The following is a 27,427-nucleotide window of genomic DNA, read 5'->3' on the forward strand; positions in this document are numbered from 1 at the left end:
GACCATGTGAAATAGTAACTATTTTATTATGGAGACGACCACATAGAGCACTAATTTTCTAATTTTTATAATGAGGACCAGTTTTGCTATTTTTTTCCCCTTCGGTGATATAAATTTCAAGTTCATATTTAGTTCTAAATAAAAAAGGAAACATATCACTCCAAAAAGTTCTCCATATTTTTCATTTCAATAGTGGATTGTATATTTGTTTTAACTTACCTCTCAAAATTTTGCTTGATCCTACACCTTCATAAATACTTAATAAATCTGGATTATACACATTAAGAAAACTGAAGTTCAGTTCAATGGAAAGTCCTTGGTTTACACTAAATTAAAAGTAAAAAAATAGATTATGGTCACTCAACAGTTGTCATAATTCTTAATACATTCTAGACTTTGTATGTATTTTATTTTGTTGTGGTAAAAACCACATATTTACATTCTTAACAAACTTTTAAGTGTATTGCACAGTATAATTAACTATGAACACAATGTTGTACGGCAGCTATCTGGAACTGAAACTCTATAACCATCAAACAACAACTCCCCACTGTTTATTTCTCCCAGCTCCTGGACCACTATTCTACTTCCCTTTCTATGGCTGTGACTACTTTAGATGCTTCTTTTAAGTAAAGCCAAACAGTATTTACCTTTCTGTGACCAGCTTATTTCACTTGGCAAAATGCCCTCAGTGTTCACCCATGTTGTACCATGTATAGAATTTCCTTCTTTTTATCTATAAATAGTATTCTATTTTATGTATATATCACATTTCCTTTACCAATTCATCTGTTGATAGAAATCAGGTTCTTTCCACCTTTTGGCTTTTGTGAATAATGCTGAAATGAACATGGAAGTGCAGATATCTCTTTGACATCAATACCCAGAATTAGGATTGCTAGAGTATATGGTAATTCTATTTTTAACTTCTTGAGGAAACTGCATACTCTTTCCCATAGTGGTTGCACCATTTTACATTCCTGCAAAGAGTGCACAAGGGCTCCAATTTTTCCACATTCTTGCCAACACTTGTTATTTTCTGTTTTTTTGTTTTATGTTGTTGGTAGTGGCCATCCTAATGGGTGTGAGGTGATATTTCATCATGGTTTTCATTTGTATTCCCTTGGTGAATAGTGATGTTGAGTCTTTGTATGTCTTTAAGGTAAATGTTAATTAAAGTCCATTGACCATTTTAATTGGGTTACTTAATTTTTTTTTACTATAGAGTTGTAGAAGTTCTTTAAATATTTTAGACATTAATTCCTTATCAGTTATATGATTTACAAATATTTTCCCCAATGGGGTAGATTGCATTTTGACTCTGTGACTGTTTCCTTTGCTGCACAGAAGCTTGTTTCTTTGACATAATGAAGTGGGCCTGGTTAATTTGTGCAAAAATATAGTTAATTAGATAGAATGAATGATATTTGATAGCACAACAAAATGACTGTAAACAACCATAAGTTAGGGTATATTTTATAATAACTAAAAGATTGGTATTGGGATTTTCCTAACACAAAGAAATACTAAATGCTCGAGGTGATGGATATTCCAATTACTCTAATTTGATTAATTCACATTGTATCCCTATATCAAAACATCAGATATACCCATAATAATTAAAAACAAATATTTATAATATTAAAAATTTTTAAAAAGAAGTTTTTCTCCACTATTTTCTTCTAGGAGTTTTATGATTTTAGGTCTTGCATTTAAGTGTTTAGTCCATTTTGAATTGGTTTTGTTTATGGTGTAAAATAAGGGTCCAGTTTCATTCTTTTGCATGTGGACTTCAGATCTTCCCAATACCATTTGTTGAAAAGATTATCCTTTCCCTATTGGGTTGTTTTGGCACCCTCACTGAAGATCATTTGACCATATATGTAAGGGTTTATTTCTGGGCTTTCTATTCTGTTTGTTGGTCTGTGTATTTGTCTTTATGCTAGTACATTATTGTTTTGATTGCTATAGCTTTATAACAAGTTTTGAAATCAGGAAGTGTGAGGCCTCTAGTTTTGTTTTTTTTTTTAAAGATTGTTTTGGATATTCAGGTTTTGTTTGGTTCCATACAAATTTTAGGATTATTTTCCAGTTTTGTAAAAAATGCCATTGATATTTTGATTGAGATTTCATTGAATCTGTACATTGCTTTGGGAAGTATATCCATTTTAATAATACTAAGTCTCCCAATTCATGTACATTGTCCATACCATTAATGTGACAACTATTGTATTCTACAATTGTCAGTTACACACTTAATTGTCTTGCCTATCAGACTTTGTATGACTTAATGACAAGGATTAATTTATTTATCCTTGTATTATCCAATGCTTTGTAGAAACTAGTACATGCTTGTTGGTGTTAAAATAATATCTAGCTGCTAGGATAAGAGCATAGGAGGAAAAGTATGACAGGTTGATCCTAAAGTTTTAATTTGATAATTAAATATAGGATTTTCATTTTCAGACAACAGTTTTGGGGAAAGGGAGCATAGGAAAGCCTCTATATTCAACTCCACTGTTTCACTGAAGTGTTAGAATCAGAAATGTAAATAATTCTTCAGAGTGCTTAGGAAGTAGAAAGTTCCTCTGAACTCCTCAGAAGGGAAGAGGACTGAAAGAAAAATAAAAGTGTAGATGATAATGTTTAAGCTTGCTTGGGCATGAGGTTGGATGAATTATACGCAGAGGGAACCAGGAGAGAGGATGAAAAGGCTGATGAAACTAGCGATCTAGTTTTCAAGGCCAAACAGGAGTCTTTAGATATGACCTGGCCTTAGAGCCTCACGTTGGAATATGCTGGATGAACAAGGCCTACCGGCCAATGGCATCACAATCTTAGTTTTTAGGTATGCCATCAGTAGTAACATGGCCAATCAGGCAATTGAGGACATTTTTCACAAAGTTAGTTAATTTTTGAGAGTCTAAAGTTTATTGTTGGGAGATGTCCATTTGTGGCAAGACCCTCATTTGGCATAGACTATATTATAATTCTGGTTAGGGGACTGGAGTTCAGGGCTGGAGTTTAGTCTTCAATATTGGGGTTGGTGATAGTGAAATGGCAGCTACTATAATATAAGGGCAGAAGTTAAAGATACCTAAGCAGAAATCCAAATATTTGGACGTGTCCAATGTTTGCTTCCAGGGAGGTGAATTTAGAACAGTGGTAGGTTATTTTTTAAAAATACCAACATACGGACCTCAGCTTTGAGTATCTGATTCAGCAGTTCTGGAGTAGATTCTGGGATGTCTATTCTGAAAAACTTCAGGAGTGACTGTGATGAGCTCTTAGGTTTGAGGGCCATTGGATTAAAATAGGTAGATGCAGGGATGGTACACTCATGGCTTCTCTTTGCTGTGTTCAGAAACCACAGCAGGTTGGCAGAGAGGTAAGGAGACCAAGGTGAAGGATCAGCAGATCTTTTCAGCCCAGACAGAGAAAAAGAAAGCAAAGATATGGCTGTTGTTTATTTAAGTTCTGCCTCTGTTAGTTCAGTTCAGGGACAGGTGGAGTGAGCCTGCTGGTGCGATCTGCGGGGAATCAGAGTCAAAGCTGAAGAAGACAGAAGCAGAAGAAATGAAGCAGACTTCAGGGATGATTTCTGCTCTTTTAATTAATGTTTTGGTATCTGTAAGCAAGAATATAATGATTTATTCTTAATCTGATGTTGTTTTCAAGCTGTGAAACTAAGGAATGAATGCAAGAGAAGCTCCCTAGGAGCCTTTGTATTCAAGGGTCCTTTGCTTTCTCAAAAAAATTGGAAGTAGAGGAGAGAAAAAGTACATATGGTTTTCCGCTTTATTCTGAGTCACAAAAGCCAACTGACTTGCAATAAACCACAGACATTTATAAAAGTAAGATTAATTTGAAAATATAATCATATGTTTACATAATATTTGACATTTTTCTGATTTTTTGAAGGGATGGGTACTTTTGTAAATTTAGTTTATACATTTTATATTGTATTGTTAACTAATCTTTTCATATATTTATATTAAATTTTATTGAGCACTTAATATGTGGTTATTTTACATTCATTATCATATTTAATAATGACTTTGATCACAGTACTTAGAAATGTTGAACTCTATAGATGCAGAAATTTGAGGTAAAGTGGTGAATTTATTTGCCTGTGATCACATAACTTGAATCAAGAGAAGCTAGATTTGAATCCACACAGATTGTCTTAAGTATCTACATTCTTAACCATTCGTTGGCTGTATGCTAAATGTGGTCTTACTGTAATTCCAAGTCTGGGCTCTTCCAGTCCAAAATAGTTTAATTGAATCCTAAACATTTCTCCACTGTTTAATTATTCTTTCAAGTTTGGAGAAAAAACATTCTTTATCCCCTTTTTGATCACTATTGAGGAAAAAAACTATATAGTACAAAGTGTCTTTAATATATTAATCAGTTTTGAGAAGAAAAATAGATTCGTGATTAATTAAATCACAGTTTCATTATGAAGTACAATATGTGTTTTAGGGTAATATTTTAGATTTTTCACACATTTTTAAATTCATCCCTACACCAATGGTGAAATTCTTAAAACAGTTTTAAAAATTAAGCAACGGAAAGGAAATAAAAAGAAGAAGGCCATAAAGTTCTTAATTAATATAGGATTATTACTGCATAAATGTTATCATTATAGCAAAAATTTATTGTTCATTCTGCTTATAAACTGTCTAAAGTTGACCTATCTTTATTAAGAAGTAGATTTAACAATTAAATTATTTTTGTTTGGTATTAATATCCAAAGATTACATGAAAAAATCATTGTGTACCCAAGGATGCAGATTAGTTATGCTTATATATTTTCATTTTCAGTAAAAGTAATCTAAGATTTTCTAAGGCTGTCTACTGACATTTAAAATATAGAATTATCTTTATTTTCCTTATGAACAATGCTAAAATTATAAATGCTTCTTTTAAAATTTGATATGATTTTATATATACATGTGTGTATATATCTCTCATATATTTTATGTGTGTGTGTGTATATATATATACACATATATATATATATCTTATATATGTAGAGTGGAAACCTCCTCCAACTTGGTTAATTTTTCAATTGGCAAGAATTACTTAGAGTTACCACTTTAAATACATAATTTTTTTTTTTTATTTTTGGCACACAAATAGCATGCTGTCTAGAGTTTGAAACAAAGGAAACTGTGCTCTTAGCTATATCACATATCTTTCTAGGGGCTGCATTCCAAATAGAAATTATTTAAAGGAAACAGGATATTCGTCTTTCCTTGAATAATGACGAGTAAATGTGTGTAAAACAATTATTTCTTCACATCTCCTCTCTGGGATATGTCTACATGGGAAAACAACCCTTGTGATTATTTATGGGCCCATTTCCTATGATGTTTGGCAAGAACCCGAGGCTCTGCCTTTTACCCTTCTTTAATCAGCTATTATACCAATTCCCCTAGTTTTCTAGTGAGTCATGATAATGATTAAAATGATCATACTGTAGGTCAGATTGGGAACCCATATCCCATACAGCTGTTAAGAGAAATGAACCAGAATATAATTTTTCAAAGTGAATTCCATGGAACACTTATTCTGCATGCTTTGTGGGGGAAATAGTCAGAAAGGTTTGTTGGAAATTTAGATTGCATGTTAACATACTTAAGACTATGAGAACTCCCATTGTTTTTTTTTAAATTTTAATGAATTTATTTCTGTTTCCCTGATGCTTATTTGAAAATGTTTTTTTTTTCTTTTTGGAATATCCAAGAGGAACTTTAGGTATTTTTTGCCTGTGAAATATGTTTAAGTTAGCATTAAAGTAGATCAGCTATCAGCAGCCTTATTATTTTGATCATTATCATGACTGGATTGGTCAATCGAATTAAGAGCTTGGAGGTGAAATATATAGCAACTTATCCAAACATCACTCAAGATACAGCAAAAAGGATGTGTATAGAGGATATTCCCTGCTCTTAATCTGCTGTATCTAAATCATGCCATTGGAGATTTTCATACAGTTGCTGGCATAATGAGAAAGGAACTATCCTGCAGACAGATGTTGGTCATATGAAATTCCATTTCTTGTGATACACAGCATGCATGTGTGCTATCTGCCTCCGGAGCACATTATTTGTGCTAGCCATGGGGGAAAAAACTTGCTTCAGAGACTAATGAGATGGCCTCATTTATTAAACAGTATTGTTCATAGGACAGAATATCTTTTTGAAAGGTTAAGAACAAGAGAGAATCTTTTTAAACAGTTTGTCGGTTGCTTTGTAGCTAATGAAAACAATAATTGTTAAAAAAATACTGCTAAAAGCGATAAGACATTGCATCAGAAAAAGACTTTATGACTGAAGAACAGAAAATAGAAGATGACATATTACCTTATGATCCACTGGCAAACAGTCGGGTTGGAAGGCTCTGGATATTGGGCAGCCTGGAAAGACCCAGATGATCCAGTCAACAAAAATCTTCCATCACAAGCTGTGGCTGCAAAAAGATGACAATTAATATTACACAAAACAATCTTGGAATCCAAATTAGCTAACAAACATTTCACAGAACACTCATGACAGAATCTGTACAAGGCTATTTTACAAAACTAAAATAACCAAATGGGAGTTAATCAAATCTCATTTCAGAAATCTATTAGGTATTTTTAAATAGTCTTACACATCCCATCATGGAGTACTTTAGAAAAGCATTCCATTTCTAAACACCCATACTTAAGTGTATTCTTCCACATTTGTAAGGAAACAAATACATATGTGAATACAATAACTGATTTTTTGTCCTATTTTCCTCATTAAATTGGGATTAGGTGAATTTCAAATACATGTACAAAGTGCTATTAGAATAAGGCCAGGCAAATGATAGCGCTAGATCATTCCATCCAGCGAATCTTTTCACCCATCTTTTAAACTTCATCACTCTTGCTCCTTTTGAATAGACTTACTACCAAGCTCGATATTTTGCATCAATATTCTTGATTATAACTTTTGCTTTCCATGATTGTTCATTTTCCTCTTTTAGTTCTTGTGACACATTTATTTAATGAACCTCTTCTTCATGTCATGCATTATCAGTTGTCTTTAATGTATATCTGAATCATTTCCAACTAGATTAAAATCTTCTTGAAGGCATGAATCAGGGGCCATACTTTACAACTTTTTTGTTTACCTCATGTACTTGTTATGTATAGTATATGCTAATTTTTTATTTTTGCAATTTTTAGTTTTATTACATTATTTTCTTTATACTTACTTAGTTCTGTTGACACCCTGTTCTAGACTTACGACTCCTAGAATGTGCTCTTTTTCTCTTTGTAGATTGGAGATTTCTCATATGCCAGAAGCATTGATAGCAGGTAGAAAAATCAATAAAATATATCAACAGTAATTTTCACTTTGGGAATCTGCATGCTAGAATAAGCTAATCCTACATTGAGGTATCAAAAATTTCATTGTAATATTATATAGCAATTCTATCAAATTATACAATACAAGCTGCTATATGACATAAAATATTTTATGTGAATAAAAAGAAATGAATTGAAAAAATAGCACATAGAAATCCTGGAAAAAAATACCATGTCTTTGATTTGGTTTTGCTATTTTTGGTATATTTTTTAAAAAGCATAAACATTTACTTTGGTAAGTTAATTTTAAGATTCAAAGTCTTTTTAAGAACATTTGTATTTGCTTATGACATGATAATCTGATTACCAGTAGGAGACCAAAGAAAAGAAGAAAGGAAAGAAAGAATAAACTAAGAACAGAAAAGATAATAACCCAAGAAGCAAGGATTAAATTCTGAACAGTCCAGCAAAGACCACAGGAAAGGAAATGGAGAAAATTGTGGCTTGTTGAGAGAACTGAACATCCTTATATATAATAATTAGGGCAGCAAACAAGAAAAATTAAGTCTAATTTGTCATGATTTGAAGATAAGTAGTAAAACATGTGACTTTTTAATGCAATGCTAAATAATTTTCTAATTGTAAATCTCTTTTCTCACCCTCAACTCTCTGCCCACTGCAAACCATGATAAACAAATGAGACAATTAATGCCTTAGCTTCAATGACCATTAAAACAAAAAATGTTTGCTTGTATTTTATGTTGTATAGAGAGCCTTTTAATCACAATTTCCCAAGAAACAACATGGATTCAAAGATTATAGGCAGTGCAGTAAAGTCCACTGCTATTCTAGATAGTTTATATTTAAATTAAGATACTTGGGAACCAATGAAGTAGATCATTCTACCCTGCCAACCTTAAAATAAAGTTGCTAATATTTATGGAGTGTTTGTTATGTGCTTGCTATTGTTCTGAAGTCATTATACATGTATTCAACATAATCTTCATAACAATCCTATGAAGTTATTGGTGGGGAAACTGAGGCATAGAGGAGATAAGTAGCTAGCGTAAGGCCTTCTTCCTTATAAGCAACAATGCAAAGTCAAGCAGTCTTATTCCAGAACATACTGTGTTATATTGCCTAATATCATAATATACAGAGCTATCATAATGACATCACCCACTCTTTGAGCTGAAAAGCAAGGTGGAAAGCATAAATGAAAGAAGTAGGAAAATTTTAAAAAAAGAATTCCATCTTTTCCGCTGTTCTCAAAAGCAGGATATAAGTTACGTTTGCAATAGCATTCCACAACAAATAGGAAGAAGCAAAAAAGAAAAAAAGGATAGGATCAAAAAGGGAACAAAACAAGACCAGTTTAAGACTTTGTAAAATCTATTCGCAAAACTGGTAAAATTTTTAGTGATTTTTCACATCCATTCACTACATGTTTTTTGGGAAAAGTATTAGTAGATTTGCTCAACAGGATTCATAATTTTCCAAAAGGCTGAGTTATGTTTCCAGTGTCAAAGATGGCTCTGGTTTGATGAATTCTGTTGTGGTTCCTTCATAGGCACATAACTAAACTACACTTCCCCAAATCCTTTGCAGTCAGATGAGGTCATATGACTGAGTTGGCCAATAAACTATCGTGGAATCGACTGTGTTAATTTCCAAATGTGGTTTCTAGGAGGATCTTCTGTAACATTATTCCCTTGTCTGTCAGCGGGTTGTAAAAAAATCCAGTGGAGGACTCTGGGGGCAAAGAGTATGGCCAACAAAGATGATGCAGCCTCTTGTTATCTTTCTTGGACTGTGATAAAGGTGATAAATTCCTAAGATTATTTATCATAATACTTAGCCTATCCTAAAGAATATGATAATTTTGCCTGTCCAATTTTCTATAAAGTTGCTAAGTTTTAGTGTGAATGGATAATCTACAGGTCAAAATTCTGCTCCAAATGGCTTTGGTAAATTCCTGCATATAAGCAAAGAGGAAGAATATTCCTAAATGTATTTAAAATAAAATTACAATAGTATTAAACTACTTCTATTAACAAAGTTCAGAATGCTAAAATATAATTTCTAGGTATAGACTTGTGCAAAGATAATCCTTATATATTCTTTCATTTAATTTCAAAATGTTTCTGGAGAATCTAATTTTATATATGACAATGAGGCAGGATAGGCTTTCAAGAAAAAAAAAAGTGGTAAACCCATAGATGAGTGGGATTGCTGGATGTTTAGGATCATGACTTTTTAGACTGCACAATTGTTTCAGTGCAGCATCGGAGAAAACATTTTGAGAGTGAGATAAATGAGCTCGTCCAATAATATCAGCCATTCTATTGCACTGTCAGAAATGTTGCCCATAGTGGGATGGGATGTATAAAGGTATGCAGTTAGGACCTGCTGAGAGCTCCCCCTGCTGGCTCAATATTTAGTAATTTTGTTTTGCTCAGGGCATTCTCCAGCATACATAGATCAAACATGATCTCCACCAAGGTCTATTATGCACATACATATGAGGCATGCAAACTGTGAGGACATTTGCCAACTTCCAAATAATCCTGAGCATTGGTCTAAGGGCTATGAGTCAGTATCTTTCCTTCTCATAGGTCAGCTAAAAAGTGAACTTTCTTGCTGATGCAATTCTAATCAGAAGAGAAAAACAATTTAAAGAAATCTTGGTTCAGCTATAGTCAGCTGTAAGTCGTGTCAACCTAAATAACTAAAGACTAAAAGAGGAAGCTGCGTAAGTCAACATTAATGTGATTCTATTAATAACACAAACTAGAATTAGAGCTCACAGCTGGAGCAAAAAAATAAATAAATAAGAGTGAGAGCAAAGGTTAATTTCATATAGAGAAAATTCTCTTAAATTAATTTCAAGAATTTTTCTGTGAATGCAGATTGATGGAAAAGAGCTTTCAGGTGGAAATGATGCTCTGGAAGTTTGAGTTGGTGCTGGAGTCCGCTAGGATTTTGGGCTCACCATCATCAATGGTTAAAATGAATAAGAAAACTTAGATTTTTGATTCTCACTGGATAACGGTAGATTAATTGATTGATTCTTCCACTACCTTATTCCACAATGATTTAAATTTATCTACCAAAATAAATATAATACTAATTTTAAATTACAAATAAAAGAATCAAGAAAATGGAAAATCTGCTTAAGAGAGTTAGTAACATGGAAGGCAGGTTGTTACTAAGGTTCAGTAAAAACAAAACCATCATGATACTGAGAAGTAATAACGCAGTTTGATTATGTCTTTAGAGGAATTTAGATAATTAATTCAGTTCTAATACTGAGGTTCATCTAATGATTTTATACTGCTTAGAAAAATAATTCATGGCCTGAAAACTTATTTTAGTACAAATTGTAACACTTCGATGATACTCCTATGGTTATTTTTTGATATGCACTTTCTTAGTTTAACATGAAAATTATAAACTTCTTGAGGGTAGGGACTAAATAATAGGTGTGGTGGATTTTCTGATTATTTAATTAATCTAATACATTATTAATGCCTTTTTCCCTATTTAAGGTTATTGATCATCATTATATAGGCTTAAAGCCATGCATCTTACTTGACATACACTGTTATTTTTGAAATAGAAATCAACATCACCTTTGCTACCTCATGATGGCAGACTTGTATCATATTCTTCCTGAAAAGGTTGTGGAAAATGCCTGAACAACACAGCAAAAAATGAAGGTTGCTTTCTTCTTCTTTGAGTAACTTAGTTATATAAAATAGATTAAAAAATATTCTATAGCCTGCACTTTCTTCCAATATGTTCTGAGTGCACTTCAAAGTATGTAGTTAAACTTTAAAGGTTTGAATTCTATCCAAGAACATTTGAATTGGGATTGCTTAGTGGAAGTCTCTGTAGTACTGTTGCCTTTTGTTGAGTTGGTCCTGGGAAACAGACCAACTGTCTATCTTTTAAAGTATGTACCCAGTGGATAAGTAATTTTTTAAACTTTGGTCCTTATTGGAACATTCATCTTCAATTAATATCAAGCAAGATGAGAAAAGTATAATAAATAATAGAAAAGCAAAATGTAGCAAATAGTAAGTAGTCTTTAACACACTTCAGGAACTAGTTGTATGTAGTTAAAACTGATTATTAAACATACCAAAAAATGTACAATTCATGCTTTTTGTTTAATTTTTCAAAAACAAACTGTAGATTAGATTTATCCAAATTCATCTGTAGTCCACCCGTATCAACAGGGTTACCTGCCCTGACCCTCAGTGGATGCCTGAAACCATGGATAGCATTAAACCTTATATATACTTTTTTCCTATGCATACATACCTATAGTAAAGTTTAACTTATAAATTAGGCACAGTATGACATTAGCAACAGTAACTAATAATAAAATAGAACAAACATAACAATATTGAGAACAATGTACAATTTAAAACTTATGAATTGTTTATTTCTGGGATTTTCCATTTAATATCTTTGGCTCTCAGTTGATCACATATAACTGAAACTGTGTAAACCACTGATAAGGGGGGACTACTTTGGTTCTACCTGGTAATATTCTTAGATATGTTACATACAACAATAAATTACCCATTTGGATGCTACTTTCTAGTGACATTTTCTAAATGGAATCCAACTACTAAATGAAGAAATAAGCCAAAGAGTAAACATGTTTAATTCACTTAGAACCATGCTCAGTGTATAGTAAGTGCTTAAGTGTCAAATAACAATAATAAAAATAAAATAACATTGTTATTAGCACTCAAAAAAGATGCCAAAATATACAAATAAAACACAGATGTTTTACCCATGAGACATTAAGTTCCTATTTGTAACTGGTTTCCATTATTCACAGAACTACAAAAGGTGGATAAAAGCAACAATCAAAATTTAAAAATGGTGCTCATTGAGTTAGCTGTTGAAATAGCAAAACAAACAAACAAACAAACAAACAAAAGGCTGCTATAATGGTGAAAAAAACATGAAAAACCATTAGGAAGAAGTGAGAATGTATATGTAAGAAATCAAATTCATAATAGTTTAATATAGAGAAGGGATGAAAAATATTGCACTCTTTCCTCACATTCGTAGCAGACATTGCTAAGCACAGCATCCTTTTCATAGTCACCAAATGGAATACTGTTTAATTAATATGTTTAATGTTAATATATAAAGTTTAGGAAAATATTAATACAACTTTTCAAATATTTTGTATTAACATTAGATTATAAAATGGCTACTGGAGTAGCTCATTCTTCACCAGTTTCAGGCATCTAAGAGGATTCTTTTGTTTTTTGTTTGTGTGTGTGTGTACAGTGAGGGAGAAGGGAAAGGAATGGGGGAAAGAAGTAGGGGGATGAACTTACCACAAATTGTGTTGTCTTCATCAGAACCATCTGGACAGTTTAACTCTCCATCACAAAATAAATCAATTGCTATACACTCTAAAGCATCAGCACAAGGCCTTAAACCAGGCAGGCACTCTATTGAGACATTTCCTTAAAAAAAAATTGAAATTCTTTAATTTCCAATGGGTGAGAGATGAACAATGTTTGGATATTTATTATGTTTTTGTTTTGTCATTGAGGTACTTACTTATAAGTATATACTTCAATTCCCAACATAAATATTTATTTCATTTGATGAATCAATCATTTGTAAAAATGCAGAATTTTAAATTTTGAAAAAAATGTTTTTTCATAGTTGTTGGATAAGAATGTTTACTTTGTTGATTTTAACCTTGGTAATTAATATCATGGTTTGGACATTTAATCCTTAGTATTTACACCTCACAGTGGTGTTGTGTTATGTGGGCCATTTCAGTGGAAAATTTATTGCATTATCTGTAGCATCTAGTAGGCATTTACTCAGAAACTTATTATTTGAAAATATGGTGGCTTAAGTCAAAGTTTGCATTCTACAGAGTAAAATTTATCAACAACAGCCATTTTTAGAGTAAGACAAAACACTTAAAATTCCTGGAGTATTACAACATTGAGCAGTAAAGAAACCCAACGGCTATTTCTGCTCAATATCTCTTTGTTCCTTGGTCAGAGATTCTCAGTGGGTAGGATGCAAACATACCCTGCAAGGCTCCACTCTGATCCGGATCTGATCAATTCGTACCTCCCAGCCTGTCTTATCCTTCATCTACCCCACTTCCACATACCTAAGTAGGTACCAAGAAACACATTTTAATTCCAAATTAACTTGGAAAATTTAAGTGCAATTCTAAAAATAAGACATATTCTTATATGCCCACAAGAAAAAAATATGTTTTTATTTTTCAGACCAATGTGAAAATTTGAATATCTTTGTCTCTGACTAGAATAAGAATGATAGTTTAAAGTTTTGAAATCTTTAAATCAATAGCATTTTTTCTTTGTTAGTTTCTTAATCTTAAAGCCAGCACTGTACTGCCATCTGCTGGGATTGAAAAATATGAAATTCTGAAATTTCTCCTTATGCTACGTAAAATTAACTGGGAAAATAAAAGTGCATGGGTCTACTAAGATAATACTTAATTAGAAACATTTATAGGCAGGGTTTCCAGGTATATATACAACTAAATTAAACTTTTGTAACTAGCTCTAATTAAAATGGATATAAACCATGGGGAAATTCATGAAATATCTAACATCTAAAATAGGACAGAACAAAGATCAGAGTCATTCCAAAAAGACAGAATACACTCATTTACGATAATAAAAATAATGACAAAATGTTATTTAATAAACTCGAATGCATAATTGTTGATATGTAAGAGCTATTGATTAACAAAGTCCTTAATCATTGAGTCCCTATAAACATTTGATAAAAAAAATTTTAACAAGCATTGTACTTGAAACTCTGGGTCTTATTCTAACAGTAGCTAATAGAATTCTAAATATTCAGCATTTGAAAGACTACATTTTGGGATATAGCTAAGAAGACATCTAATTTTGGCTCTCCTAATGCTTCTCATGGGAGCTTCACTTCTTGATGCTTCACATCTCTCTGTCCATTGTATATTGAACTCTAGATTGATTGAACCTCTGAACCACGCCAACAACTGATGCTACTTGGGATCCTTTGATCTTAATAATCATTCATTCATTCCACAAGTATTTATTGTCTGAGTATTTGTGTCATGCAATTTTGAGGGATGGAGATAAAAGGATGAGTAAGGTAGAGCTCTGTTCCCACGGAGCTTGGAGTTTAGTGGGAGACAGTTCATTAATTAGCTATTTTTGAAGAGAGATATAAAAATAATGCTATGGAAACATTAAAGATTATTAGGCAATTTGTTTCCTTCTGAGGCAGGAATTAAAAATATCTCAAAGAAGAGGTCATATTAAAACTAGGTTTTGAATGATGCCTAGCAATGCACCAGGAGGAGAGCTTTATGGAAAATACTTGGTGATGTGTCAGAAGCACATCAATATCTGGAAAACATATGAGTCTAACTTACCTAGATGGCAGAATGTTTGTGGAAGCCAAAGAAGGAAGGGAGTTTGGTGCCAGATCCTGGGGGACTTTTTTACCTTTTTAAGTGTTAGAAATATTCTTCAATAGTCAATGGCACTGAGTATTTTTATACATATATACAATATGTCCAGTACATTTTTCATAAAGGCAATTCTGGGACCCTGTGGAGAATCACTTGGAAAGAAGAGATCAATTGAGAAGCTGTCTCAATGGTCCAGGTAAAAGTTGATGAGAGCTAGAACTCACGCTGACACAGCAGATGGGACATGGACTCAACTGCTACTTTACAGGTAGAATTGATGCACTCCTGACAGATAGCAGGGTAGGTGAAGAAGGGGGTGCTAAGGAGTGGGCAGGTGAATTACAGAAGTGGCCAGTTGAATTACTAATGGTCATTAGACACGATAGTGACTATAAGAGGAACAGATACTGTGGGATTAGAGAATCAGTCTAGTTTGAAGTATTTTGATTTCAAGGTGGAAACAAGGTATCCTTGTTTAGGTTTTGCTCGCTTGCTCTCAAGACTCTATCTCATCAACAGTCTTCAGCTGACTTGGTCCATGAAGAAAGAAGTTTCTCATATTGACAATAATATGGAAAATAGGAGTATAATTATAATACAAGGGTATTGAGTTTTAGGATTTTGTCAAATTGTATTTTTACCTAGTCTTCTCTTGCTCTCATTTTATTATGTATCCATATATAATTACATTTCTGACAAAACCATTGACTAAAACATTAGCTGTTACACATTAGCTGTTACAGAAATTTGCCAGATGCCAGCTTTTAAAAAATGATCCTACATTCTTAAAACTAGAGTTCTTTGAGTTGAGTACTACTTTGAATTTCACTCCTTAATTTTTGCCCTAGTATTTCTTCTTTCCTAAGAAGTCTATACCAAACTGTAATTCCTAATAGGGAATTTTTAGGAGAAGAGTTAATGAATTCTAGTTAAAGAAATGTGCACAAAGGCAATAATAATTGGTTTAGTTTATTAGAAGCTGATCAAATTGCTAGAATATTAGGTATTGTTAACTTCCGTGGCAAAAAGACTTGTACATGTTTTTATATCTACATGGTATTTTATCTTCAGGATACTAACTTTTGGCATGTTATTAAAACAAAATAGTAAATTAGTATTATTTGGAATCCTGCAAATAAAAGGTTTTAATTTTCCATTTGTATTTGTATCATGAAGGATTTAGTATAAACTCAGATGTTATGACTTCAGAGTGATCCAAAGTCAAAACAATTTTCAGTGGTTTGGGACGAGAAACCTTGTGCCTACTCAGTGTAGGCCCTGCCCCAGGCATTGTGGAGGATAAAGACTGAACTCCATTATTTTTTTCTTCCAAACCATATACAATAAATGTTGCATACAACATAATAAATTGAAAGCCATAGTTTGGAAACCTTAGATTTTATTTTACCTATTATTTAAATGGGGGTAATAGTACTTGATGGTCAAAATTGTTTGAGAGAAATTAAGCCCAAGATCCACATAGCTTAGAGTGGAAGTAGAATCTGAATCCATGAGTACTACTTCCAGAGACCAGTTTTATTTCACAGCACTATACTGAAAGATAGATATCACCTTACAGAAATTCTCATTTACTTTGATAGAACAAATCTAGTTTTTTTAAAGCAAGATTATGGCTTTTCAATCCAAATGAAATTATGGCAGAAAGATAGTTTAATAGTCCTGAAAGCATGTGAGTAGGAATGTCTTAAATTAGAGAATAGCACCTAGCAATATATAAATGTGGTTTTCTCAAACTCAGAGAAAGAAAAAACACATTAAGTCACAATACGTTTGGTATTGGATAAAGTCTTTGCATCTCAGTCTTGGAATAATTAAATCGAGGAACATAATTTTACCTTAGGTTGTTTTGACTCAACTTCATGTTCTTCACTAAATCAGCCAATTATTCTTTTTCTCCAATCCCCAAACTTTACCAATAGTGTTATTGTAGCAAGATTGCATTTTGTATGAGATTGAGAAATAGCGAAACTTTTGTTTTTCTGCAATCATTGCCTACGTAGTTAGCAACAAAGGACTAGACCAAGTTGTAGTCTAGAAATCCTTCAAATACATGAGCAGTTGCCCAAAACAGCCCCTAGGCACACTATAGCAGCCAAGAAATCAATCTGTACAAAGCGATCTTAGTTCTCATCTCTTTCTACAAGCATTCAAAATGGGTTAGTAAAACTTTAAGGTAATCGGCAACAAAGGCAATTGAATGATAGAACATAACCCTCATAGAATTTGTACCATTATCAGACAAAAATTCTCTTTGGCAGAATTTATAATAGTACTAATGCCAGGTATATGATGCATGCATTTGTTGATTTTTCTCAAACTCTGCCTTCCAGGCATATAAAAATGAGAATAAACTTAACATCCCTGAAAGACATATTCATAATAAATTACTGCTTGGAAACTGCAGTTTTCAAGTTTAATTGCCTCATTCCCCTCTAGGAATCCATAGTATCTTGCTCTATGAGAGGAATAAATGGAAATGAAGATTGGACACTCATGTAGTATACATGGATTCCATTAAAAAAAAGGTATTTTGCTACCTATTTACCTTATAAAAATTCTTAGAGGATTAATTAAGGTAGGTCAATACACTCTCCAGTAACAGATAATGTTAGGAAATGGAGTTTCTAGTAAAATATAAGCTCAGATTAAAATGAGCATTACAAAATATAATCATCTTGTTTTAAACTTAATTTTTGAAAAATTCCTTTACAAAAGTACCCAATCGGTTGTTTTCTGTTTGTTTCATCTAAGTCAGTAAAGAGAAGAGAGACGGGACCTAATATTGGCTGTGTTCCTCCATGCTAGGCATTGTGTTGACAACAGTACAGATACCACTGTATCTCTATCACTTATCTCATGTTCTTTCATGTTATTTCATTTTAAGTTTTCATGATCACCCTCTAAGTGATGTACTTTAATCTTTATATTTCAGAAAATAAATGTGAAGTTCCAAGAGGCTACATAGCTTATTAAATAGAGATAGAATAATTGGTAAAATTAGGTAATAGGTGGATTCATTCATGTCTTTCAATGATTGAGATTTTTATGTTACTTTTTGATGTTTGACTATCAACTGCTCATGTAAAATGGCTAAGTGTATAGTGTCCCCGTTGCTGTAGTTTAAATGTAAGAAAGGAGATTTCTGCTCTACTCTTCAGGAGAAAAAATGTGGGTGGAGAACTTTCACAAGTTCTCTGTCCCCTCATTGACCATTTCTGTCTTTGTCCAGAGAACACAGGACATACGGTTCAGCCAATTCTATGCATTTTTAACAGATTTATCTTCAGGACAGTAGGGAAGAAAAAATCTTTTAAGTCCAAGGCTTTCTTGTTTTATTTAAAACTGATTCTTTTTCACCTAAGTCATTCCACATATTTCTCTTAAGGCAGGTATTTTATACAGCTAAGAGGATCGTAACAACTGTGAGTTAGATGAAACACTTAATGAATCAATAAACAAACAAAAAGACAGCAGGACATTAATTTGGATATTTGTTGCTAACTTTCAAAGTTTTAGGAAAAACTTTCTCAAAATGCATTAAAATTACATTGTCAATTTGTTTTTAGACTAAAGGAATAGGCCATTAGCAATCCTAAAAGCATTTTTCAAAGTGCATTGAAAGGTGATTTTAGATGCAATGAATATGTCTTCCACATTGGAGAAGGAATGTGAGACTAGTGACTGTTTTTTCAATACATTGCACTGCTGTAACCTAAATACAACTAAATGGAGGCAGACTTATCCTATCTTTATGAGTGTTAGAGTTGTGATGGCTTGTTTTACAAAGCATTTTGATTAATGATTCATGTATTGCTTTGCTTTTGAAACACTACCAAAACCATTTTATGCAAGAATTCTTCAATATTACTGGGAATGGCATGTTCTTTCCCTTTATGTATATAAAATTTGATGTCAATTTTAATAATATAAAAATGGCGGGAATATCAATGAGAGCTGATTGAAGATCTATACAATATTACCCTTATTGAATTTACTTAAAAGATTAGGCACACAACCAGGTCATTTAATGTAAGGCAGGACTAGAGAAGATATTTTAGTTGAATGACTAGTTCATTCATAGTGACCTTACAGATACCATGATTTTATCCAATGTCTCGTGATTGGAGCGATTTGGGGGATGTTACACACACATCATCCTCATCCTCATCATACATACATATGTATGTAAAGTTTAAAATATAAAAGGAATATTAAAAGTAAGTTGGAAATGTATATCCTGGGAAAAAGTAATTAAGAAGTATGAACTTTGCAATACTATGAACTATATTATGCAACCAAATGCATGTATCTTACATTTTAATATGAACACAAAATGCCTAAGAAAGAGCTACAAGAAAAAGGGGCATCTCATCCTAATGTCATGACCTTCATGATCACAAAGTTATATTTTTAAAAATACTATAAACACTGACCTGAAGTTGTTGCAGGGCTCATTGTAGAAAAAGACTCCAAAGATTCTGGAATAAAGTAAAGTTGATTTGACACTTGTGCTTATAATATAAACATATTACACAGCATTGAGTATAGTTTGAATATTTATTCAGTGGCTATCTAATCCTTCAGTGTTCCCATATTATCTTCTCTAATGTTGAAACGTCCTTTGCATTATTTGGTTGTAAGACATTTGATACATTTTCAGAAGCTACATATTCTCTCTATACAATTTGCTTACAGAAAACGTTTGCTTTATTTTGTGTCCAAAAAGAAAAATATCTATTTATCCATCATCATTATAATATGTAGATTAATTTATATTTAAGCCAAGTAATGTAACATGACACACTAGATCCTGGCATATCTAGATTCTCCAGTATAGCACTGACACAAGTGAAAGGTATCAATTGCAAACAATCTTTCACATAATAAATATCTACTGGGAACTAAGTAATCTTTAAGTAAAAAGTGCTCTTCACATAAAAGATAAAAACTGGATATTTTCCTCAACCTTTAACATATTTAGTAGTTTTAAAATTATAGAAACTCACACATGCAAGATAAAAGGGAGAGCAAAGCATGAAAAACCCTTTTATAGTGAACTTGTTTCATTCAAAATATACTGATAGTAAGTGGGCTAAGAAGTATATGATTCTCTTCTAACTAGGTTGCTTATTTCAGCATTGCAGCATTTTTGTGTTGTCTTGTTCCTATAAGACCTATAGCAGTTTTGTGAATGACATATGCTAGAGTATTGGTGAAGAAGATACAAGGAAATTTACAAGATATTTCACGAAGAGAATGATATTTTAATTTTACTATGTTGTATCTGACAGTGTATCATATAAAATCCAAGGTATTTCTGAACTTCTTAACTGTTTTACTTTTTTTTTTTTTTTTTGAATGAGAGTTTCACTCTGTCACCCTGGGTAGAGTACAGTGGCAAAATCATAGCTCACTGCAACTCCGGAGCTCAAGCGATCCTCTTGCATCCTGCCTTGAAAGGATATATTAGATTGGATGAATATTTTTTCCACACGGGAGAAGGGAATGTGGGAGTAATGACTGTTTTTTCAACACATGGCACTGCTGTAACCTAAATACAACTAACTGGAGGCAGACTTATCCTATCTTTACGAGTTTTATAGTTGTGATGGCTTGTTTTATAAAGCATTTTGATTACTGATTCATGTATTGCTCTGCTTTTCAAACACTACCCAAACATTATATGCAAGAATTATCCATTATTTCTGGGCATAACATGTATAGTTTGGCAAATCTTCTTTCTCTCTATATATATAATATTTGGTGTCAATTTTAATAATATAAAAATGGCAATATTATCATGAGGAGCTGATTGAAGATCGATACAATAATTACCCTTACTGAATTCATTTAAAATTTTAGGCACAGAATCAGGCCATTTAATGTAAGGCAAGACCAGAGAGGATACTTTAGTTGAATGACTAGTTCATTCTTAGTGACCTTACAAATGCCGTGATTTTACTGCAAGACTTCAAGATTGGAGCCATTTTGAGGGATATTACACACATATCATCCTCATCCTCCTCATCCTCATCATACATACCTATGTTTGTAAAGTTTAAAACATAAAAGGGACATTAAAATTAACTTGGAAATGTATATCCTTGGTGTAAGTAACTACGAATTATGAACTTTGTGATACTATGAAATACATAATGCAACCAAACACATGTTTCTTACATTTTAAAATGAAGACTAATGTCTAAGAAAGAGCTACAAGAAAAAAATATATATCTTTTCCTAATGTCATGGACCTTGGTGATCACAGCTTTATATTTTAAAAAATGCTATAAACACTGACCTGAAGTTTTTGCAGGGCTCACTGTAGAAGTCTTCAAAGATGCTGGAATAAAGTAAAGTTGATTTGACACATGTGCTTATAATACAAACATATTACACAACACTGAGTACAGTTTGAATGTTTACTCAGTGGGTATCTAATCCTTCAGTGTTCCCATGTTATCTTCTCTAATGTTGAATCTTCCTATGCATTATTTGGTTGTAATGCATTTGATACATTTTCAGAAGCTGCATATTTTCTCTATACAATTTACTTGTGTAAAAAGTTTGCTTTATTCTGTGTCCATGTAAGAAAAATATCTATTTATTCATCGTCATTACAGTATATAGACTAATGTATATTTAAGCCAAGTAATATAACATGACACACTAGATCCTGGCATACCTAGAACCTCTAGTTTTGCACTGACACAAGTGAAAGGTATCAATTGCAAACAATCTTTCACATATAATAAATATCTATTGGGAACTAAGTAATGTTTAAGTAAAAATTGCTTTCCACATAACAGATAAAAACTGGATATTTTCCTCAAACTTTAACATGCTTAACAGTTTCAAAAAATATACTAACTCACACATGCAAGATATAAAGGAGAGCAAAGCATGAAAAATCCTTTTATAGTGAACTTGGTTTCTTTCAAAATATACTGATAGTAAGTGGGTAACAAGTATATGATTCTCTTCTAATTAGGTTCTTTATTTCAGCATTGCAGCATTTTTGTGTTGTCTTGTTCCTAAAAGACCTACAGCAGTTTTGTGAATGACATATGATAGAGTATTGGTGAAGAAGATACAAGGAAATTTATAAGATATTTCATGAAGAGAATCATATTTTATTTTACTATGTTGTGTATCTGGCAGTGTATTATATAAAATGCAAGGTATTTCTGAACTTCTTAACTGTTTTACTTTTTTTTTTTTTGAATGAGAGTTTCATTCTGTCCCCCTGGGTAGAGTAAGGTGGCAAAATCATAGCTCACTGCAACTCCAGAGCTCAAGCGATCCTCTTGCATCTTGCCTTGAAAGGTGATTATAGATTCGATGAATATTTTTTCCACACTGGAGAAGGGAATGTGGGAGTAATGGCTGTTTTTTCAATACACTGCACTCCTGTAACCTAAATACAACTAACTGGAGGCAGACTTATCCTAGTTTTACAAGTTTTACAGTTGTGATGCCTTGTTTTATAAAGCATTTTGATTACTGATTCATGTATTGCTCTGCTTTTCAAAAACTACCCCAACCATTTCATGCAAGAATTATCCATTATTCCTGGGAATGGCATGTATAGTTTCGCAAAAGTTGCTTCCCGATATGTATGTAATATTTGGTGTCAATTTCAATAATATAAAAATGGCAATATTACCATTCGGAGCTGATTGAAGATTAATACAATATTACCGGTATCAAATATATTTAAAAGTTTATGCCACAATCAGGCCGTTGAATGTAAGGCAGGACCGGAGAAGATATTTTAGTTGAATGACTAGTTCATTCTTAGTGACCTTACAGATACCATGATTTTACTCCAAGACCTCAAGATTGGAGCCATTTTGGGGGACTGTTACACACACGTCATCCTCATCCTCATCATACATACATATGTATGAAAAGCATAAAATATAAAGGGGCATTAAAATGAAATTGAAAATGAATATCCTTAGCGTAAGTAAGTTAGAATTACGAACTTTGTAATACTATGAACTACATTATGCAACCAAATACATGTTTCTTCCATTTTAATATGAACACTAAATGTCTAAGAGCTACAAGAAAAAAAAAATGTATCTTTTCCTTATGTCATGGACCTTGATGATCACAAAGTTATATTTTTAAAAATGTTATAAACACTGACCTGAAGTTTTTGCAGGGCTCACTGTAGAAGAAGTCTCTAAAGATGCTGGAATACAGTAAAGTTGATTTGACACATGTGCTTAAAATATAAACATATTACACAACACTGAGTACAGTTTGAATGTTTGTTTAGTGGGTATCTAATCCTTCAGTGTTCCCATGTTATCTTCCCTAATGTTGAATCTTCCTGTGCATTATTTGGTTGTAATGCATTTGATAAATTTTCAGAAGCTGCATATTCTCTCTATACAATTTACTTATGGAAAAAGTTTGCTTTATTTTGTGTCCATGAAAGAAAAATATCTATTTATTCATCATCATTATAATATGTAGATTAATTTATTTTTAAGCCAAGTAATGTAACATGACACACTAGATCCTGCCATACTTAGAACCAGTGGTTTTGCATGGACACATGTGAAAGGTTATCAATTGCAAACAACCTTTCACATAATAAGTATCTACCAGGAACTAAGTAATCTTTAAGTAAAAAGTGCTTTCCACATAACAGATAAAAATTGGATATTTTCCTCAATCTTTAATATGCTTAATAGTTTTAAAAATATAGTAACTGACATGTGCAAGATATAAAGCAGAGCAAAGCATGAAAAACCCCTATATAGTGTATTTGGTTTCATTCAAAATATACTGATAGTAAGTGGGTAAGAAGTATATGATTCTCTTCTAACTAGGTTGTTTATTTCAGCATTGCAGCATTTTTGTGTTGTCTTGTTCCTATAAGACCTATAGCAGTTTTGTGAATGACATATGCTAGAGTATTGGTGAAGAAGATACAAGGAAATTTACAAGATATTTCACGAAGAGAATGATATTTTAATTTTACTATGTTGTATCTGACAGTGTATCATATAAAATCCAAGGTATTTCTGAACTTCTTAACTGTTTTACTTTTTTTTTTTTTTTTTGAATGAGAGTTTCACTCTGTCACCCTGGGTAGAGTACAGTGGCAAAATCATAGCTCACTGCAACTCCGGAGCTCAAGCGATCCTCTTGCATCCTGCCTTGAAAGGATATATTAGATTGGATGAATATTTTTTCCACACGGGAGAAGGGAATGTGGGAGTAATGACTGTTTTTTCAACACATGGCACTGCTGTAACCTAAATACAACTAACTGGAGGCAGACTTATCCTATCTTTACGAGTTTTATAGTTGTGATGGCTTGTTTTATAAAGCATTTTGATTACTGATTCATGTATTGCTCTGCTTTTCAAACACTACCCAAACATTATATGCAAGAATTATCCATTATTTCTGGGCATAACATGTATAGTTTGGCAAATCTTCTTTCTCTCTCTATATATAATATTTGGTGTCAATTTTAATAATATAAAAATGGCAATATTATCATGAGGAGCTGATTGAAGATCGATACAATAATTACCCTTACTGAATTCATTTAAAATTTTAGGCACAGAATCAGGCCATTTAATGTAAGGCAAGACCAGAGAGGATACTTTAGTTGAATGACTAGTTCATTCTTAGTGACCTTACAAATGCCGTGATTTTACTGCAAGACTTCAAGATTGGAGCCATTTTGAGGGATATTACACACATATCATCCTCATCCTCCTCATCCTCATCATACATACCTATGTTTGTAAAGTTTAAAACATAAAAGGGACATTAAAATTAACTTGGAAATGTATATCCTTGGTGTAAGTAACTAGGAATTATGAACTTTGTGATACTATGAAATACATAATGCAACCAAACACATGTTTCTTACATTTTAAAATGAAGACTAATGTCTAAGAAAGAGCTACAAGAAAAAAAATATATATCTTTTCCTAATGTCATGGACCTTGGTGATCACAGCTTTATATTTTAAAAAATGCTATAAACACTGACCTGAAGTTTTTGCAGGGCTCACTGTAGAAGTCTTCAAAGATGCTGGAATAAAGTAAAGTTGATTTGACACATGTGCTTATAATACAAACATATTACACAACACTGAGTACAGTTTGAATGTTTACTCAGTGGGTATCTAATCCTTCAGTGTTCTCATGTTATCTTCTCTAATGTTGAATCTTCCTATGCATTATTTGGTTGTAATGCATTTGATACATTTTCAGAAGCTGCATATTTTCTCTATACAATTTACTTGTGTAAAAAGTTTGCTTTATTCTGTGTCCATGTAAGAAAAATATCTATTTATTCATCGTCATTACAGTATACAGACTAATGTATATTTAAGCCAAGTAATATAACATGACACACTAGATCCTGGCATACCTAGAACCTCTAGTTTTGCACTGACACAAGTGAAAGGTATCAATTGCAAACAATCTTTCACATATAATAAATATCTATTGGGAACTAAGTAATGTTTAAGTAAAAATTGCTTTCCACATAACAGATAAAAACTGGATATTTTCCTCAAACTTTAACATGCTTAACAGTTTCAAAAAATATACTAACTCACACATGCAAGATATAAAGGAGAGCAAAGCATGAAAAATCCTTTTATAGTGAACTTGGTTTCATTCAAAATATACTGATAGTAAGTGGGCTAACAAGTATATGATTCTCTTCTAATTAGGTTGTTTATTTCAGCATTGCAGCATTTTTGTGTTGTCTTGTTCCTAAAAGACCTACAGCAGTTTTGTGAATGACATATGATAGAGTATTGGTGAAGAAGATACAAGGAAATTTATAAGATATTTCATGAAGAGAATCATATTTTATTTTACTATGTTGTGTATCTGGCAGTGTATTATATAAAATGCAAGGTATTTCTGAACTTCTTAACTGTTTTACTTTTTTTTTTTTTGAATGAGAGTTTCATTCTGTCCCCCTGGGTAGAGTAAGGTGGCAAAATCATAGCTCACTGCAACTCCAGAGCTCAAGCGATCCTCTTGCATCTTGCCTTGAAAGGTGATTATAGATTCGATGAATATTTTTTCCACACTGGAGAAGGGAATGTGGGAGTAATGGCTGTTTTTTCAATACACTGCACTCCTGTAACCTAACTGGAGGCAGACTTATCCTAGTTTTACAAGTTTTACAGTTGTGATGCCTTGTTTTATAAAGCATTTTGATTACTGATTCATGTATTGCTCTGCTTTTCAAAAACTACCCCAACCATTTCATGCAAGAATTATCCATTATTCCTGGGAATGGCATGTATAGTTTCGCAAAAGTTGCTTCCCGATATGTATGTAATATTTGGTGTCAATTTCAATAATATAAAAATGGCAATATTACCATTCGGAGCTGATTGAAGATTAATACAATATTACCGGTATCAAATATATTTAAAAGTTTATGCCACAATCAGGCCGTTGAATGTAAGGCAGGACCGGAGAAGATATTTTAGTTGAATGACTAGTTCATTCTTAGTGACCTTACAGATACCATGATTTTACTCCAAGACCTCAAGATTGGAGCCATTTTGGGGGACTGTTACACACACGTCATCCTCATCCTCATCATACATACATATGTATGAAAAGCATAAAATATAAAGGGGCATTAAAATGAAATTGAAAATGAATATCCTTAGCGTAAGTAAGTTAGAATTACGAACTTTGTAATACTATGAACTACATTATGCAACCAAATACATGTTTCTTCCATTTTAATATGAACACTAAATGTCTAAGAGCTACAAGAAAAAAAAAATGTATCTTTTCCTTATGTCATGGACCTTGATGATCACAAAGTTATATTTTTAAAAATGTTATAAACACTGACCTGAAGTTTTTGCAGGGCTCACTGTAGAAGAAGTCTCTAAAGATGCTGGAATACAGTAAAGTTGATTTGACACATGTGCTTAAAATATAAACATATTACACAACACTGAGTACAGTTTGAATGTTTGTTTAGTGGGTATCTAATCCTTCAGTGTTCCCATGTTATCTTCTCTAATGTTGAATCTTCCTGTGCATTATTTGGTTGTAATGCATTTGATAAATTTTCAGAAGCTGCATATTCTCTCTATACAATTTACTTATGGAAAAAGTTTGCTTTATTTTGTGTCCATGAAAGAAAAATATCTATTTATTCATCATCATTATAATATGTAGATTAATTTATTTTTAAGCCAAGTAATGTAACATGACACACTAGATCCTGCCATACTTAGAACCAGTGGTTTTGCATGGACACATGTGAAAGGTTATCAATTGCAAACAACCTTTCACATAATAAGTATCTACCAGGAACTAAGTAATCTTTAAGTAAAAAGTGCTTTCCACATAACAGATAAAAATTGGATATTTTCCTCAATCTTTAATATGCTTAATAGTTTTAAAAATATAGTAACTGACATGTGCAAGATATAAAGCAGAGCAAAGCATGAAAAACCCCTATATAGTGTATTTGGTTTCATTCAAAATATACTGATAGTAAGTGGGTAAGAAGTATATGATTCTCTTCTAACTAGGTTGTTTATT

General features: G+C 32.4%; 1 protein-coding gene across 1 annotated transcript in view; it reads right to left on the reverse strand.

Moving 5' to 3' along the window:
* TMPRSS15 (transmembrane serine protease 15) overlaps positions 1-27,427 on the reverse strand; it is a 138,461-nt gene that overhangs the window by 73,860 nt on the left and 37,174 nt on the right. The window contains exons 6-8 of the mRNA XM_045568726.1: positions 12,712-12,843; positions 6,372-6,477; positions 220-326 (exon numbers count right to left, since the gene is read on the reverse strand). Of these exons, the coding sequence (XP_045424682.1) occupies positions 220-326; positions 6,372-6,477; positions 12,712-12,843 (345 nt within the window). The remainder of the gene's footprint in view (positions 1-219; positions 327-6,371; positions 6,478-12,711; positions 12,844-27,427) is intronic.

Source organism: Lemur catta, chromosome 1 (genome assembly GCF_020740605.2).
Source record: "Lemur catta isolate mLemCat1 chromosome 1, mLemCat1.pri, whole genome shotgun sequence".
In the NCBI taxonomy this organism is placed as follows: domain Eukaryota; kingdom Metazoa; phylum Chordata; class Mammalia; order Primates; family Lemuridae; genus Lemur; species Lemur catta.